Here is a 14,919-nt window from a genome sequence, read left to right as displayed (position 1 = left end):
GTTCTTGAGAGTTTGTTCGCCAATCACTCTCTCTTCTTCTCTCTTACCTCTTCCATCTCTCCTATTCTCCTCTCTACCCCTCGTCCCATTTCTTGATTTTGTTGGATCTCCATGGGGATCATTACAATAGATTGTTAAAAATTCTCATTCTTAAATCATTTCTCTTTGCATTCATTGATGGTTAAAAGTGTTAAGATTTTTGTTTTTGTGGCATAAAAATCTCACTCCTGATTATTAGTCCAATTTCCATGTTGTGGATATGATGCATTTAAACTGTAGGTATACTTTTTCTACATTTATGAGTGCCTATTTAGTTTAACATATCCTGTAGATTGAGCAAGACATTCTTCATTTTATTTTTCTTGTATAAAGGATGAGCTACGTCAACAGAAGGAGGAGGAGATGGATGATTACTGTTCTCAGGTCTTCCTCCAAACACATGCCATTACCTTTGATCAATGATTTTCCCTCCATGTTCATTTTAGTATTTTAAATCTTAATTGTGAAGATTAAGTTATTTTCCTTTAAAGGTGACCCATGAATGACTTTCAACTTTGCACTTGACAATTTTCAAAAGATTACCTTCACAGCTGAAGGAAAAGCCTAAGAAAATAAGCTGAAGTTTCTTGTCATTTCTTGTTTCTGTTGTTTTCAACATAATACTTTCTATTATTATGGGGAGTCTAAGTTTCCTTGGTCAGGTCTCTCTTTTAAATATTTAATCTCACGTAAGTTGAGAATAAGATCAATACAGTCTAATTGCGAGCTTACAATTGTACACAGTAAAATCAAGTATGAACTGTAAATCTCACAGTAAAAGCTTGATTCTCTGGATGCTTTAGACACCACCCAATGACTAGGGCTTTCCAGAAAATACTAATGCTAATGATTCACGTATGGCCTGTATAAATAAAGGTTAAAATAATGGGCTTTGCCCATATATTAACCCTTAAGCAATACTTGTTGGACTTCCTCAAGGTATATTTAAAAATATGAAAAAAATTAAAAGAAATATTTCCTTGTCTCTACAGGTTCCAGTGGGTCACCTTGTTTTTATGGTTCATGGGATTGGACAAAGTATGGAAAAAGCTAACTTGGTGGACGATGTTGGTGATTTTCGTCAAATGGCTGCGGGTCTTGCTGAAACGCACCTGTCTCCTTACCAGCGAAGCATGCAAAGAGTCCTTTTTATCCCCTGCCAGGTAAACATGTGACCACCCTACACTTTATGTTTTTGTACAATTGTTTGCACTTTCAAATTATCCTTATTTACAAACCTGAATGGAAAAAAGCTGATTGTTGATGTTTCCTCTTGGTTATCATTTTTAAACATATATCCTAATCTGTGATAAATATTTATTTACTTAGTGGAGAAGAGGACTGCATCTTAGTGGCGAAAGTGCTGTTGAGAAGATCACTTTAGATGGCGTTCGAGGCTTGCGTGTGACACTAAGTGCAACTGTTCATGATGTTCTATACTATTTGAGCCCCATATACTGCCAAGATATTATTGATTCGGTAATTCATCATCTTCTTGCTTCATTTTCTTATGAAAGCACATTTTTATCGGAAGTACATTCGGAATACTGACTGGATAAACATGATAGTCGTATTTTGTCTTGAGTTAATGAATTTTGATCAATCAATCCAATATACAAAGAAAAAAAGTTCATTTCCCCTGGAGTTATGCATTAACTACTCTTACTTTTTATATGTTTCAATCATTGACCCAGTGTGCAAAAATATGAAAATGGAGAAACAGATCATTTTTACAGATTTTGGTGATATTAATATTTTCATTGCCAAATTCTGGTGTGATAGAGTCTCGTAATTTTTTTTTTCTTAAATGAAGAATCGAAACCATTCTCATCATTTTGAGTCAGAACTTTGTGACTCTGTGAATGATAAATAAAAGTTTGTACACATGTTCTAAGTGATGAATTGATCCTCGGGCAATATCTGGACCAATGTTTTGGAAATCCTTATCTGATGTTCCGACAATTAGAGGAAAAACTAAAAAAACTCTACCTATGCCTCAGGTCAAGGAACAGGATGATGCCCAAATTTTTTCAATGGATTTTGGTTCTTAAACTTTCCATTTGATCACTACCCTTCCCGTTCGTCCTTTCAGATATAGTGCTCAGTTCTCAAGCATGACTGGCATTTTCTTTCTTATTGAATATGGCCACGGAGGTCTGTTTTAAAGTTGTGGAAGCATTTGAGTATTTTTTTACCATAAACATCTTCAAAAAGGACTAAATGATCATCATCGTTTAATTATCAGGCTATCGACTCTTCTAAAATTTATTTACTTGTCTTTTCTTCAGAACAAAGATTTATTTACTTGACTTAATGTTAGATATGACACTCTCAAATTTCATATTTTATCCCAACTACTTTTACCCCTAATTCTGTTCGAGTGCTCTGACAGGTCATCACATCAAACAAAAAAGTCAGTTGTTTAAAGTATTCAACTGAAGCATAGTAATTCAATACAATTAGGGCACCATTATCAAGACTTGAATAAGTTTAGGCCTTTGAGTTTATGATAAACTCTGGCAATGCTGTTTTCTATGAACTAGCCACTTAGCAAGTTGTATATTTTTTTTGAATTAATAACAACTTAGGAAGATCACCCAAAATCGGTGATCAACCCAAAATTAATATATATATATATGATCGTCAAAAATACATGACCGACCTACCTGGCCTCTTTTCCATCGTTCACTTCCTACTAACCCAGTAGGATATACAATGCTCCACATCATGTAATACCAAGTCCAGCGACACAGTTCGTCCCTTAATACCAAGTCGTTACAGTGCAGCCATAATGCTTAGAGTACTGCGAGGGTCCCTGCCCATCCCGAGCGGCCTCTGCAAGCACCCCCCCCGGGAGTGATCTCCAGCATTCCTCGTCAGACTTCACATCCACCCGGCTGAGCTTGTGCGATCGATACTTTAGCAAGTTAAAGATATAAATAACAACTCATCTTTCTTCAAAAAATAATAATAAAGACTCTTCTAAATTTCCTTTCTTGTTCTTGAAATTTTATTGTTGGCACGCTTTTTTTTTCATTTTTTGGCTTATAAATGTTTAGTGTATCTTATGAATTAGTTTTTCTAGTCATGTTAAATTAAAAGTCACAAAAATAGAGTTGACAAGTTGATTGCATCTACAGGTTTCTGCTCAGTTAAATAAATTACACAAGAAATTCCTCAAAAGAAACCCAGGATATAGAGGCAAGGTATGTAACAAACAAATCTTACAAAATATTTATGCCAAGAGGAAAACTTGTTAATAAACGTAATTATCTTTCAGGTCTCTATTTATGGCCACTCTTTGGGAAGTGTCCTATCTTATGATATTCTTTGTCATCAAGAGTGTTTCCAGGAAACTAATTCTGGGGTTGTTTACACTGGAATGGCCAAAAAGATGGAATGTGATCTTAATGAAAATGTTGACAATGTTGAAATATTAGAGAACTTTGTTTCAACTAGCATCCATGTTTCTAAGGAGAGATCATTTACTCAAGATCCTTCCTCGACATCTGTTGGAGCTGTCGAAGTTCCTGAAGGTTCTGATAATGATTCTGGTGAAGGATGTGATGAATGTCAGCAGGAAAAACCTGTGAAAGATAGCCGGGCTGGTGAAAGCGATGGTGATGAACTGGGGGACAATAAGAGAATGGATCAGATTGTTTCATCCTTGGAGGAAGAGGTACCCCTCCCTTTAATTGATTGTCATACGGTAACGATGTTCACGTTCATAGGTATCTTGATCAAGATCTTTGACTTTTGTCCATAAAAAATATTGGCCCTTGGTTAAATAAAAGAAAATTGCAGTTTTTTCGCTAAAAAAGGATTTTCTCTGCTTAAAGTTTTCAAGTACTTCCTCTTCGTCTGAGCTCTGATTGTTTACCCACTTTTTTCTAAAAAATGTAGAATATTGTTGTTCTATTTACCCATTTTTTCTGCAGACTGATACCCTCGCTTGTTCCTAGAGGATATCTCGAGATTGAAACCTAAAAAAAACCTTTCACCACACTTATGTAGTTCGTGAGACACCTCAAAGAAATAACCAGAGAGTAGCTAGGGTTAGGATTCGGGGAAGAGGAAGATGGGAAATAGAAAGAGAAGAGGGGTAGGGGTGGAAGAGCAGCTCGGGCTCGAGCTCTCCTCCTCTGGTCGCAGCCTGCTCCGCTAACAGCCTCAGTTGCGGCAGCAACTGCCTTTGTCGACAAAATGCTTCCTGCGTCCTTCTTGTCTCCCGCGTCCTTTTTAGACATTTCGCACGTACGGGGCTTCTTTCTCATGTGCGACCCTTTAGGCCTTCAGCTTCCGCTTCCTCCTTTGATATCTGTTGGCGAAGAACCGGTTGGTATCACAGACTTCCTCGTCGTCTGAGGTCTGATCGTTTTTGTCACGAAGACAGTGAGGAGTTGAGATCACAACTTTTTTTCTTGTTCCATTAATAACTGAGACACACTCTTGTGTCAAGAATGTGTGAAAAGCACAGCCAACTCGGATTGGATAGTCTTTATGGAAAAATATGAGTTTGATTGATGTGCTTGCAGGAGAACATTTTGGAGAAGTGAAAGGCATGGGATTGGAGGGTTGGGGTAGGGGATTTCCGCCCAGGAGGAAGATCTGATGGGCTGATGGTGGCCAAGCATTAGTCACTGTTTTGTGAGGAAGTGTTTTAAAAAAAAACTGTTTTGTGAGGAAGACTGTTGGACAGGGCAGTTCGCTTCAGTGGCACCACTGAAGAAGAGAATAAACAGCTTTCAATTGGTGGTCGTTTCGGTCTTTAGGCCAGAAAATCCAGTGCTAAGGGCATCCCTTTGGGGGAAGCGGGCAAGGGTTGTACCAAAATTCTAGGTATTATCTTCTGTTGTTACAACGAGATTTTCAACGTGGCGTTAGCAGTGGAATACAGACCCCATGGGGGATGAGGGGACCTTGGTCAGAAGCCTTAGCCTTATGCACTCATTGTCTCCACAAGAACTAGGGCAGCTGACTGTGTTTACACTTGGAGGGGCACAACTAACACTACATCCTTATCTCCGTTGGACTGCTTCCTATGCTTGTTGGAGCTCCTTAAGAAATTTCTGCTGGCCGATGTGTGGTTGCTTCTTCGAACAGCTGTTCGATCACACCCCGATAGTATGGCAATCGCACGAGAGATTCCCTTGGTCAACATACTTCAAGATGAAAAAATATTGATTCCAGGAGGCAGGTTTCAAGGAAAGGCTAGCCAGAGGGTGGATAGCTAGCCTTAAGCAGGGTTCTGTGATGATAAAGGAGGCTAAAAAATCAGAGGTCTATGTAGCCAACTCAAGGAATTCATAAAAAAATAGGGAGGCACAAAATAAATGGAGATCTGATGCCTTATCCCAAATCACGGTCTTGGATGACCTAGAGGATATCAGAATGGTATCATAGGAATAGGAAAAGGAGCCACATGGACAAAATGAGGCAATAGCAGAGGAAGATAAGAAGGTGGAGATGGATTGGTGCAGAGGTCCAGGAAGTTATGGCAGAGAGAGGGAAATGTGAACCTGAGGTTCTTTCAGCTTATGAGGAACAGTAGGAGGAGAATAGTCATAAAGTGAAAGAGTCATTTTGAGCTTTTATAACTTGAGGCCATAAGGGTATGTCTATAATTAATTATAAAGGGGAATAGATACATAAAAAGTCAAGAACTTCCCTGTGCTGGTAGTGGCCATTAGATCTAAAACTTTCTAATTTTATTTGTAGCAGCTTCAAGCATAACAAAGTCTTTTTGATTCTAAAGATTTATTTTTTTCGTATGAATATCAATCTTACAGTGAGATTTTTCTGTTTGTTTTTCCCATATTTCCAGCAGAAAACTTTAGCAATAGATCAATGAAGAGATATAACTATTATCAACTATTTAGTTGATCTGAACCAGCTCAATGAGATTCGTACGACAAAGAAACTCATACAATTTGGTCGCCAGGTTGTAGTACCCTGCATTTTTATGCATTCTTTTCTAAGACGCATTGTTGTCATACCAATAAGAGAGCCTGATAAGTCAGGGCATGTGGGGGATCTCACACGTGGGAAGACAGCCAATGGAAATCCTATAAATAACTGAAGCAGAGAAGAGGCAGGAGAGAGACCTTTTTCAAGATTATGTTATTCAGAGGGCAGCTTCGACTGAGGGCTAGGAGCGGGAGTCACCTGCAACCAGAAAGGGGCAGGGAATCTCCGTCCTCTCTCAATCTCTATCTTACATTTCCACTTCTTGTTCTTTTTCTAAATCCGGTTCACCTGAAGGAAACCTGGATTTATCGTGTATGGCTTCTTGAATTTGCGGAATTGTTCTTCTGAAGTATCTCATGTGAAATTTAATTGGAATTTTATTCTTACTTGGATACCGTTGGTATCACATTCCAACAGGCCAGAAATATTATTAGAGATTTAACACTGTATAATACTATAACTTTTTGTAATAAAGACAATTTCTTGTTCTTTGTCCAACAACTAGTTTTAGTATTTCTCTCTGGAGGTGTCTCAGTTACAGAGGACGTATCTAGATTCATGGTTCTTTTAATTTTATTTTTTCTTAAGATAAGGTCCCTTAGAGAGAAGCTGGCACAAACAGAACTAAAAGCCACGTCCATATTCTCTACCAAAATGGACAGTAAAAGCAACAATTCACGACATGGAGGTGAGTGAACTTTCTCCCATTAAAGAAGATACCCTGAACTTGATTTTCCCTCTTAATCCATCCATAATATGCTTCTACCTGATTTCAGAAAGTCGAGATGATAAAAGAAACAATTCCGGCCCATATCCTCCTGTCAAAGACAACACATGGACGAGTTACACCCCTTACATCAGATACACCAAACTTGATTTCAAGGTAATAGACTTGCCCCTCTGACTAGCTTCAGATTTTTTGTTTACTAAGTGTAATTATATGTGAAAAATTTTAGCCTTGATTACTTTTTTATAATCATGAAGCTCAAATATTTTTTTTCTAAGTCATGTTAAAATGGTGACTCTACTGTAATTGTTTCATCAGGTTGACACATTCTTTGCGGTTGGCTCCCCGCTTGGTGTCTTCCTTGCACTTCGGAATATTCGCATAGGAATAGGTAATCCTCCTAATATATTTGACACTACTTTTGATATATATGTGACACTAAAAAGTAATTCATTTTTAACTTTGGGAAGGAAAAGGTGGGTATCATTCTTTTTTTGAAAGATGGGTCTGCTCTCTGCGAATTGGATCATAGTTTTCAAAACTCTTTCCTCTGAGTAATATACACTTGGTTTAATGTCTAGTCTAGCTGACCTTTTCCGGATGATGCAATTCTGTGTTATCATACTTTTGGGTGTTGTGTAATGATTCAGATGGTTAATGACCCTGAAAGGAAAGAAATAAATATGATCATGACACCACCTTTTACATGGAAGGCTCTTTGGAGGAAGCTAGAAACCTATCCACACTGCTAGACCTTTTTGCAGACTTTTCAGGTTTGCAGATCAACTGGGCAAATTCAGTGTTTGTAGGTTGATAGGCTCCTAGGGGATAGTTTAGTCATCGGTTGATGGTGGTGACGGCGGTGGTGGTGGTGGAGAAACTTGGTGGTGGTGGCGGAGCAACCTGGCAGTGGTGGCTTCCAGCGGGGCTGCTCCAATTCACAGGTTGGTGCGCTGTGGGTCCCCGGGCATGGAGTGGCCTGTCCGCGGGACTCGTGCAGTGGAACCACAGGCGGCTGGTGGCCGTCCCGTGGGTTGATGCACGACGGCTCCCTGGACGTCATGCAGCGGTGTGTGGGCATTGCGAGGCGAATCCGCAAGGGTCTCTCGGCGGACCTGCGGGTCGGCTCACTGTGGTCCCCGGATGGTGCGCGGTGGGTCCTTGAGTGGTGCACAGAGGTCCTCCGGCAGCGCACGGCGGTTCCCCGAGCGGTGCACGACATGTCGGCGGATGGACTGTGGCGGGACCGTGGGCAGCTCGTGGCGGTGCCACGAGCGGCCCTCTGAAGTCCCGCGGCAGCATGTGGTGGTTCCCTGGGCAGAGAGTGCAGCGGAGACCGTCCCCAGGGAAACAGGTGGGCCATGGGCCCTGTTGGGCTGGTCTTAGGGGGAGAACATCATGGCCGGCCCGTTCACCCAGTCACCTGGTCGGTTTGGGCCAAAGGGGACCTGAGGTGGGCCTGTAGTGGGGAAAAAACCCCCTATTGGGCCTGTTATCTGGGTCGCCCACCCGAAACAGGCCTGCCTCATAGCATGGCGGGCCGGCCAGGGGTGGAAACCCGCGCCCGGCCCATTTCCTCGTTGAGCAGGCCCACTAGCTTCCCGCTGGCAGGCCTTCTCGCAGCAGGACGCGCCGGAAGGACCCTCCCTCAGGACCCGTCTCGCCCTTGGGCAGATGCCCTGGTCGAGGGCCCCCAGGGAGAGCCCAGGGCGGCACTCAGAGAGGAGGTGGCGGCGGCGCCCCCAACGCCCAGGGCAGCAGTCGTCGGGGCAGCGACGGCTCCCCCTTGGTCGAGGGGCCCCCAGGCCGAGCCCGGGGCGGTGCCAGCTCCATCCCCAATGCCTAGGGTGGTGGCCGCCGGGGCCGCAGCTGTTAGGGCCATGGCAGTGGCCATCGCCGCGTGCATCCGGGCCACGGCGGTGGTCTTCGCAGCCATGGCCGTCGTGACCCCGGCCATCGGGGCGGAGGCAGAGGCCGTCGAGGCCGGGGCCGGCTGGTCGGCGGTGGTCAATGTTATGTTAGCCCACAGGAGCATTTCAGTCATTTAGTGATTGTTGTATTTCCTTTAAATAGGGATGCCCTCCCTTTAGAAGGGCAGCCAAGAAGATAGAAAGAAGTGATCTTGTCTCCCCTTTCCTCGTCTAGGTTGGTATCCTTCTCTCCCTCTATGATCCACTGCCCTTGTGATAGTCTCTACCTCACCGCGTCTTCAGGCGGCTCGTCCTCGGCCGATCCCTACCCCCTCTATTCGGCCTCCTCTCAGATCCTTCCCATTTCATCTCTACCCTGGGAATTTCTACCTCGCCTCGTCCTCTACCCTCCTTCCGATACGAGCCTAGATCCAGGATCGTATCATAGGTTTTGGCCCATCACTAGAGGACGAGGTACAATGCTCCGAGGCTCTGGGGATGCACATTAGGACATTTCCCATGCGCTATTTGGGTTTACCACTGACAAAAGGAAGGCTTTCGAACACAGACTGGACTCCAATAATTGAAAATATGGAGGGGAGACTGGATGGCTGGCAGAGCCACGTAAAGAGGGGTCGTCTGCTAGTTCTGTGATCAATGCTCTCAGCCATTCCGTTATTTTACCTAGCAGTATTTAATTTGTCTAAAGGAATCAGAAGGCATATGGATGCCTTGACGAGGTTTTTTTTCTGGGACGGACCTGAGGGGGGGAATGGCAAGGGATCTGCTAGGGTCTCTTTGGTAAGTGTTATGCTGATTGGTAGAGATAGGGGGGTCTGGGTTTGCTACATCTTTAAGCCATGAACACGTAATTTCCAGTAAAATTGGCGGGCAGCATTATGGGGTCGAAGGAGGATATGGCCATGAAGGTCTTGAGAGATAGCTATGGTCCAGATGTGAATTGGGAGTGGCACACAATTTTAATAGAAGGGCATCTCCTTTCTGGCGGTTCATGTGGCAGATATTTCCCCGAGTCTAGAGGTTCTTTGAAGGCCACCGGGGGGACAGTTCACTATTCCGCTACTGGGTGGACGACTGGCCAGCCTGAGGTATGCAATGGGAGGAGTTGCCACTCCTATCCCAACTGGCAAGGAACACACAAACATCATTTAGATAATGTTGGGATAACATAAGGAATCCGATTTCGGAGTACGTTCTTTTAGACCAGAGGGTGGACTACCTGCTGAACATACAGCAGGCTTTTTTACACTTGCAGCCTTCAAGGGGGACAAGGGATGGCAGGATATGGAGAGGCACAATCTTCTCGGTTCAGTATGTATGCAAAAGGATCAAAGAGGCCCCATTGGACGAAGAAGCTACCATCCTTACCATCCGACTTCTATGGAAGCAAGGTTCCTCTAAAGGTGATTTTTTAATGGCCCCTCTTGAGGAGAAGAGTCAGAACCTGAGTCCTACAGAAGTGTATGCTGGGTATGTTGGGAGTGTTCCATGTGCACCCAGGGAGAAGAAGACTGTTCTCACCTTTTCTTCAAGTGCTGGTTAGCCCAGGCAATATGGAGTATGTAGAAGCTCACAGGGGTGGATGTGACAACAGATGAGGCCACTTGGGGCTCTATTGGGGAAGGTGCGTGCAAGGGATTTATGGACTGGGGAAGGCTCCTCACGGTATTAAGGGCGATGTGGATGCACCACAATGATGATGTTTTTAAGGGAAGGGCCTTATTGATGCTCCGCGTCTTAAATGACGTGGAGAGTCTTATTTCATACTGGTTTTGGAGGGAGTGAAGGTTGGAGTGAGGACCATGTGGGTCAACCATGTATTTCACATTCATATATATCGTTAAATTTGGGTTGATCACCCTTCGCGGGTGATCTTTCCTGTTTTCAAAACAGTTAAAAGAAGTCTCACAAGGGAACTATTAAGGTGGAATAGGCAGAAAAAAGGTTTGACAAAAATGAATGTATTGTAGAAAATCTTGGGGGTTACTTCTATTCACCTCTTCTCTTTCTTATTAAACCTTTGCATCTAATAATTGTAGTACCTCGTTTTCAGGCAGAGGGCAAGATTATTGGCATGAGGAGAATTTGACCGAGGCAATGCCATCATGTGAACAGATGCTAAACATTTTCCATCCTTATGACCCTGTCGCTTATAGGTGCACCATTTTTCAGTGTAAATCATAATATTACAGCTTTCAAAGAAAACTATGATATTTATGTGCAAGATGTTTTTCCACAGGCTGGAACCACTCATTTGCAAGGAGTATGTCGACCGACGCCCAGTTCTCATACCCTACCACAGGGGTGGAAAAAGACTGCATATTGGATTTCAGGTTCTATGATTAAGAAAGATGATAACAATGTTACTGTTGTTCATATCCCGTCATCATCCTTTATCATCAAGTTTTGTTTTAGGCATTTGCCGAAGAGGTGACGCATAGATCTCAGGCGCTAGCAAGTCACTTAAACTCAGTGAGAGTACGTATCTTTCTGGCACACAATTTTTTTATAATTAGAAATTTAATCTTCCTGTAATGTGTCAGTAATGCTCATGAATGTGGAAATAAGGAATAAATTTCTTTAAATAGCTGGAGGATAAGAATATGACTAATCAGTAGCATTTATTTCTAAATATATAGTGTTTTCCAGTCCGTTTTCCATGGAGAAGTCTAAGACTGTTTAAGATATATTTTATAGTCAGTAAAAAAGAACAATTTCTCCAAGGAAAACATCATTTGGATATCAAAACTTTACCAATCTCTCTAGTATTTTCAACACACTTTTTTGCTTTGCCTAAGAGGATAATCTTGCATACTATTCCTAGTTTTAGACATCTCCATGGAGTTTTCATTTTTTTATTCAATCACTGCTGAATTTTTCTTCTGAATATATTCAGGTCACCTACAGAGGAATTAAATGAAAGATATTTATCCTTTTTCTCAGTGGAAAAACTTTTCCTTTTGAAGGTCCGGAAACTGTCAGTACACAGAGGGATACAAAAATGGTTGTAGAGAGAGTGTGATGGATGCAGAGACATGATAACAGAGATAATGTTGAATGTATACACAACCAAATAAACGGTGAACAGGAATAGTGATGGGGATGTCTTAAACCCAATATAAAATACAGATACACACAGGGAGACTAGAATGGCTGCAAAGAAAGGGGAAGGATGTAGAGAGATGGGGAGAGAGATGATGAACACAAACACAATCACATAGATGATGAACATGGGCACCCGTAAGGTGGTGATTTGATAGGATTCTCCCCCTCCCAGAGTCTGCAGACTAATTCATTCTCTCATTGCACAAAATTCCTCTTTTTTGGGGTAGGAAACCTTGAAAAATATTCATAAAAACGTTCTCGCTTCTTCATGGAAAGAAATCTAGAAAATGGCATTTAATTAATATTTTAAAATGTGAGATGAGGTCCAAAATTGTCATTTCTCTCCACTGACATTGGCAAACGAGTGGAATGTATTTCCTCAATCATTTGATTTAGGTTCAACCTCAAATTGAAGAGAGATCGATAAAATCTCTCAAAAATAAGTTTCAGGGAACCTTTGTTTTAATCTTGATCCAAAAAAAGGAATCCTTGGCTTGAGTATATAATTATTCTCTTGTACTTTGTGATCAGATCAAAGTGGCTACTGTCTTCCAAACAGGCAAAAAGGATAAGCGCGAAGGTATAAAACTATCCCTTCCGTCTGTCCGTTACACTTTTTTTTTTGGACCTCATAAGGTATAATTTTCTTTTCCAGTTTTTTCTGATGAATCTAAATCAAGTAAGAAGTCTTACGGTTCAATCATGATGGAAAAACTAACAAGAGGTGGAGGGAGAGTTGACCATGTCCTTCAGGTGAGTCTCTTATTCCTGAGCTAATTCCTCAGTTCTATTTAATATCACAAGAGATTGCCTTCAGAGCACCACTTCGAGGCATTAGTACTGTTATAAATTTAAGTTTCCCTTTCTGTGATAAAATTTAGCCGCCTGTCTCATTATTTAATTTAATCTTTGAAATTCTGCTCAAAGTATCAAGTAAGTCTTTTTTGATGATATGGTTTCGTCCTTTTAAAAAAAAATGGATTAGATAACTGGACTTTGTAGCCACTACCCAGCCGCATCTATAATAACATACCATTTAGTCCCTTTTGTGATATAATTTTGGTGTCTTTCTCATTGATTGAAATTTTTTTTAAGAAAAAAATAATGTGTACTTATTTCATAAGCAAAACCTTTTAATGCTGGTCAAAGTATCTTTTTGTGTTATTCAGTATCAGAATCTCCCTTCATATTTATGTTTCCCAAGTAACCCATAAGGTCACTGATAAGGTCTTATGGGATTTCTCCTTTACCTTATTTTAAGCTTAAAGGCCCACTTGTCTATTTATAAATGGGAATCGTCTCGCGCTAGTAAAGAACAAAGTTTTACCCTAAAAGTTTCAAGTGTCAGTCGCGGGAGATGGGGGAAACTTACGGGCTTATTATTGAGAAATCTGAATTTCATTGATGTCCTTAGAGCAGAGATTTTGAGCTTTATTAACATCGATTCTTTGGATTTTATATGAAATTTCATCTCGATAATAACATTTACTTTAGTCGGAGTTAAAATATAATCCGTACCAGATGGTTACGTTCAGGGAATTCATCATTGCTGCATCTTCTCTTCGGTCGATAGTTTATTTTTCTAAAAGAAAGACAGTTACTTCAAAAATTAATTTTCTTAACTGTATAATTCTTTTCAGGAGAAAACCTTTGAGCATCCCTACTTGTCAGTTCTTGGGGCGCACACGTGAGCAAAAAAAGAAATATTTTTTCTCTATAATTTTCCTTAAATTTTTTATAATTCATGGTAAACGACGACCGCAGAAACTACTGGAGAGATCACGACACCGCTCTCTTCATGCTGAAGCATCTTTATCGTGACATCCCCGAAGATCCAGACGAATCGTATCGGCCTAAATCTCGAGAAGGAAGTTCAATGCACAGTAATAAACCGTCAATGGCGATATTCTTTAAGAATGAAGTCATGGACGAAGACATCCCTCTGACGTTTTCAGACGAGGCCATGGTAAAGGAATTTACAAGGAAAGCGAGGAGATCCATGCGAACGTAGAAAATCATTCCCATATATTTTTCATAATGTTCAGTTTTCATATATTTTTATTGTGTATAATTTTCATAATGTTCAGTTTATGTATTTTTTCTCCTATATTTGTTCATCTCTTTGGGTCATTTCAGGCCATCAAGAAAAAGAAATAAAAAGTGATTGGTCAATGATCATCACGTGCTTTAAGGTTGGTGAATCTTATCATTAACTGTGAACTTTGATATTTATCTAGATTTCTTGTTGAATATTATGCTAATGTACTGAAATTTCATGCGCTGATGTTGCTCGAAAAAATTACAGTTATTATTTTTTATCATTTCAATGTCTGTAATGCATTACTATGACGTGTCTCTTACTCACATACTGAGGGGATTATCATCATCTTGATCAATGATATTAGGTTAAATATCATCTGCTGGTTTGATTTTTATGTTAATTAGTACTAAGATTCTTTTATTCTTCTACAAATTATAATTTTTAATCTTGAAATATAAATCCCAAGTTATTATTAGACATCATGCATTTATCCACTCCATTTGGCTACAAGATTCCATCATAATGACTTTGTCGATACTTCATCTATTCCCTCGGCAGAATAAGCTTTCGGTATGAAACCTGGATTATTATTGTCATATCAACATAATATTTGTGTGATATATTATTTTTGGATATCATATCTAATAATAAAAAGTTTCTATTTATTTTGAATGGTATTGATAGTGCATTATTTCAATGTAACAAGCTGATTTGATGAATAGAGAATTTTTTTAATGTCAAAAATGTTACAAACAAAGTCACATGTGCTTAATAAAGTTCCTCCTCATATATGGTCAGATATCAACTTTTAAAATTCAAAGTAAAAGGATAAATCATTTTTTTATAATTAATAGAGAGAGATTCTGGGTTTGTCTAAATAAGGTATTCCCAAAAGCTCAAGGATGTGTGCAGTATCTTATGAAATGAACTTGAAATATATTGTAAAGACATGAATGCATGCCCAGTAAGAATAGTTTGTTGGTGGTTTTTGAAGGATACGTGATTATATGGTTTTTGATATCTAGTGTGTTAGTAGTTTTCTCAAGATCGGCCGCTCGTAAACTCGCGCCTTGAGAACATTGATAAATCGTTTTATGTGAAAAAAAACA

The 14,919-nt window shown here is 40.5% G+C and overlaps 1 protein-coding gene across 3 annotated transcripts in view; it reads left to right on the top strand.

The window, feature by feature from the left end:
• Positions 1 to 13,880, top strand: part of SGR2 (shoot gravitropism 2 (SGR2)) — a 28,852-nt gene extending 14,972 nt beyond the window's left edge. For all 3 annotated transcript variants that reach the window (XM_078587165.1, XM_078587167.1, XM_078587166.1), the window contains exons 8-22: positions 373 to 423; positions 1,032 to 1,202; positions 1,369 to 1,518; positions 3,180 to 3,245; positions 3,320 to 3,718; positions 6,595 to 6,694; positions 6,783 to 6,889; positions 7,052 to 7,124; positions 10,718 to 10,820; positions 10,904 to 10,997; positions 11,080 to 11,142; positions 12,301 to 12,349; positions 12,425 to 12,522; positions 13,410 to 13,456; positions 13,534 to 13,880. In XM_078587165.1, the coding sequence (XP_078443291.1) occupies positions 373 to 423; positions 1,032 to 1,202; positions 1,369 to 1,518; positions 3,180 to 3,245; positions 3,320 to 3,718; positions 6,595 to 6,694; positions 6,783 to 6,889; positions 7,052 to 7,124; positions 10,718 to 10,820; positions 10,904 to 10,997; positions 11,080 to 11,142; positions 12,301 to 12,349; positions 12,425 to 12,522; positions 13,410 to 13,456; positions 13,534 to 13,780 (1,818 nt within the window). In that variant the 3' untranslated portion in view covers positions 13,781 to 13,880. The remainder of the gene's footprint in view (positions 1 to 372; positions 424 to 1,031; positions 1,203 to 1,368; positions 1,519 to 3,179; positions 3,246 to 3,319; positions 3,719 to 6,594; positions 6,695 to 6,782; positions 6,890 to 7,051; positions 7,125 to 10,717; positions 10,821 to 10,903; positions 10,998 to 11,079; positions 11,143 to 12,300; positions 12,350 to 12,424; positions 12,523 to 13,409; positions 13,457 to 13,533) is intronic.
• The last annotated feature ends 1,039 nt before the right edge of the window (positions 13,881 to 14,919 follow it).

The sequence above is a fragment of the Wolffia australiana genome, chromosome 15, assembly GCF_029677425.1.
Source record: "Wolffia australiana isolate 7733 chromosome 15, ASM2967742v1".
NCBI lineage: Eukaryota > Viridiplantae > Streptophyta > Magnoliopsida > Alismatales > Araceae > Wolffia > Wolffia australiana.
Note: the sequence above shows the minus strand (reverse complement) of the source record. Positions and strands in the feature narration are given on the sequence as shown.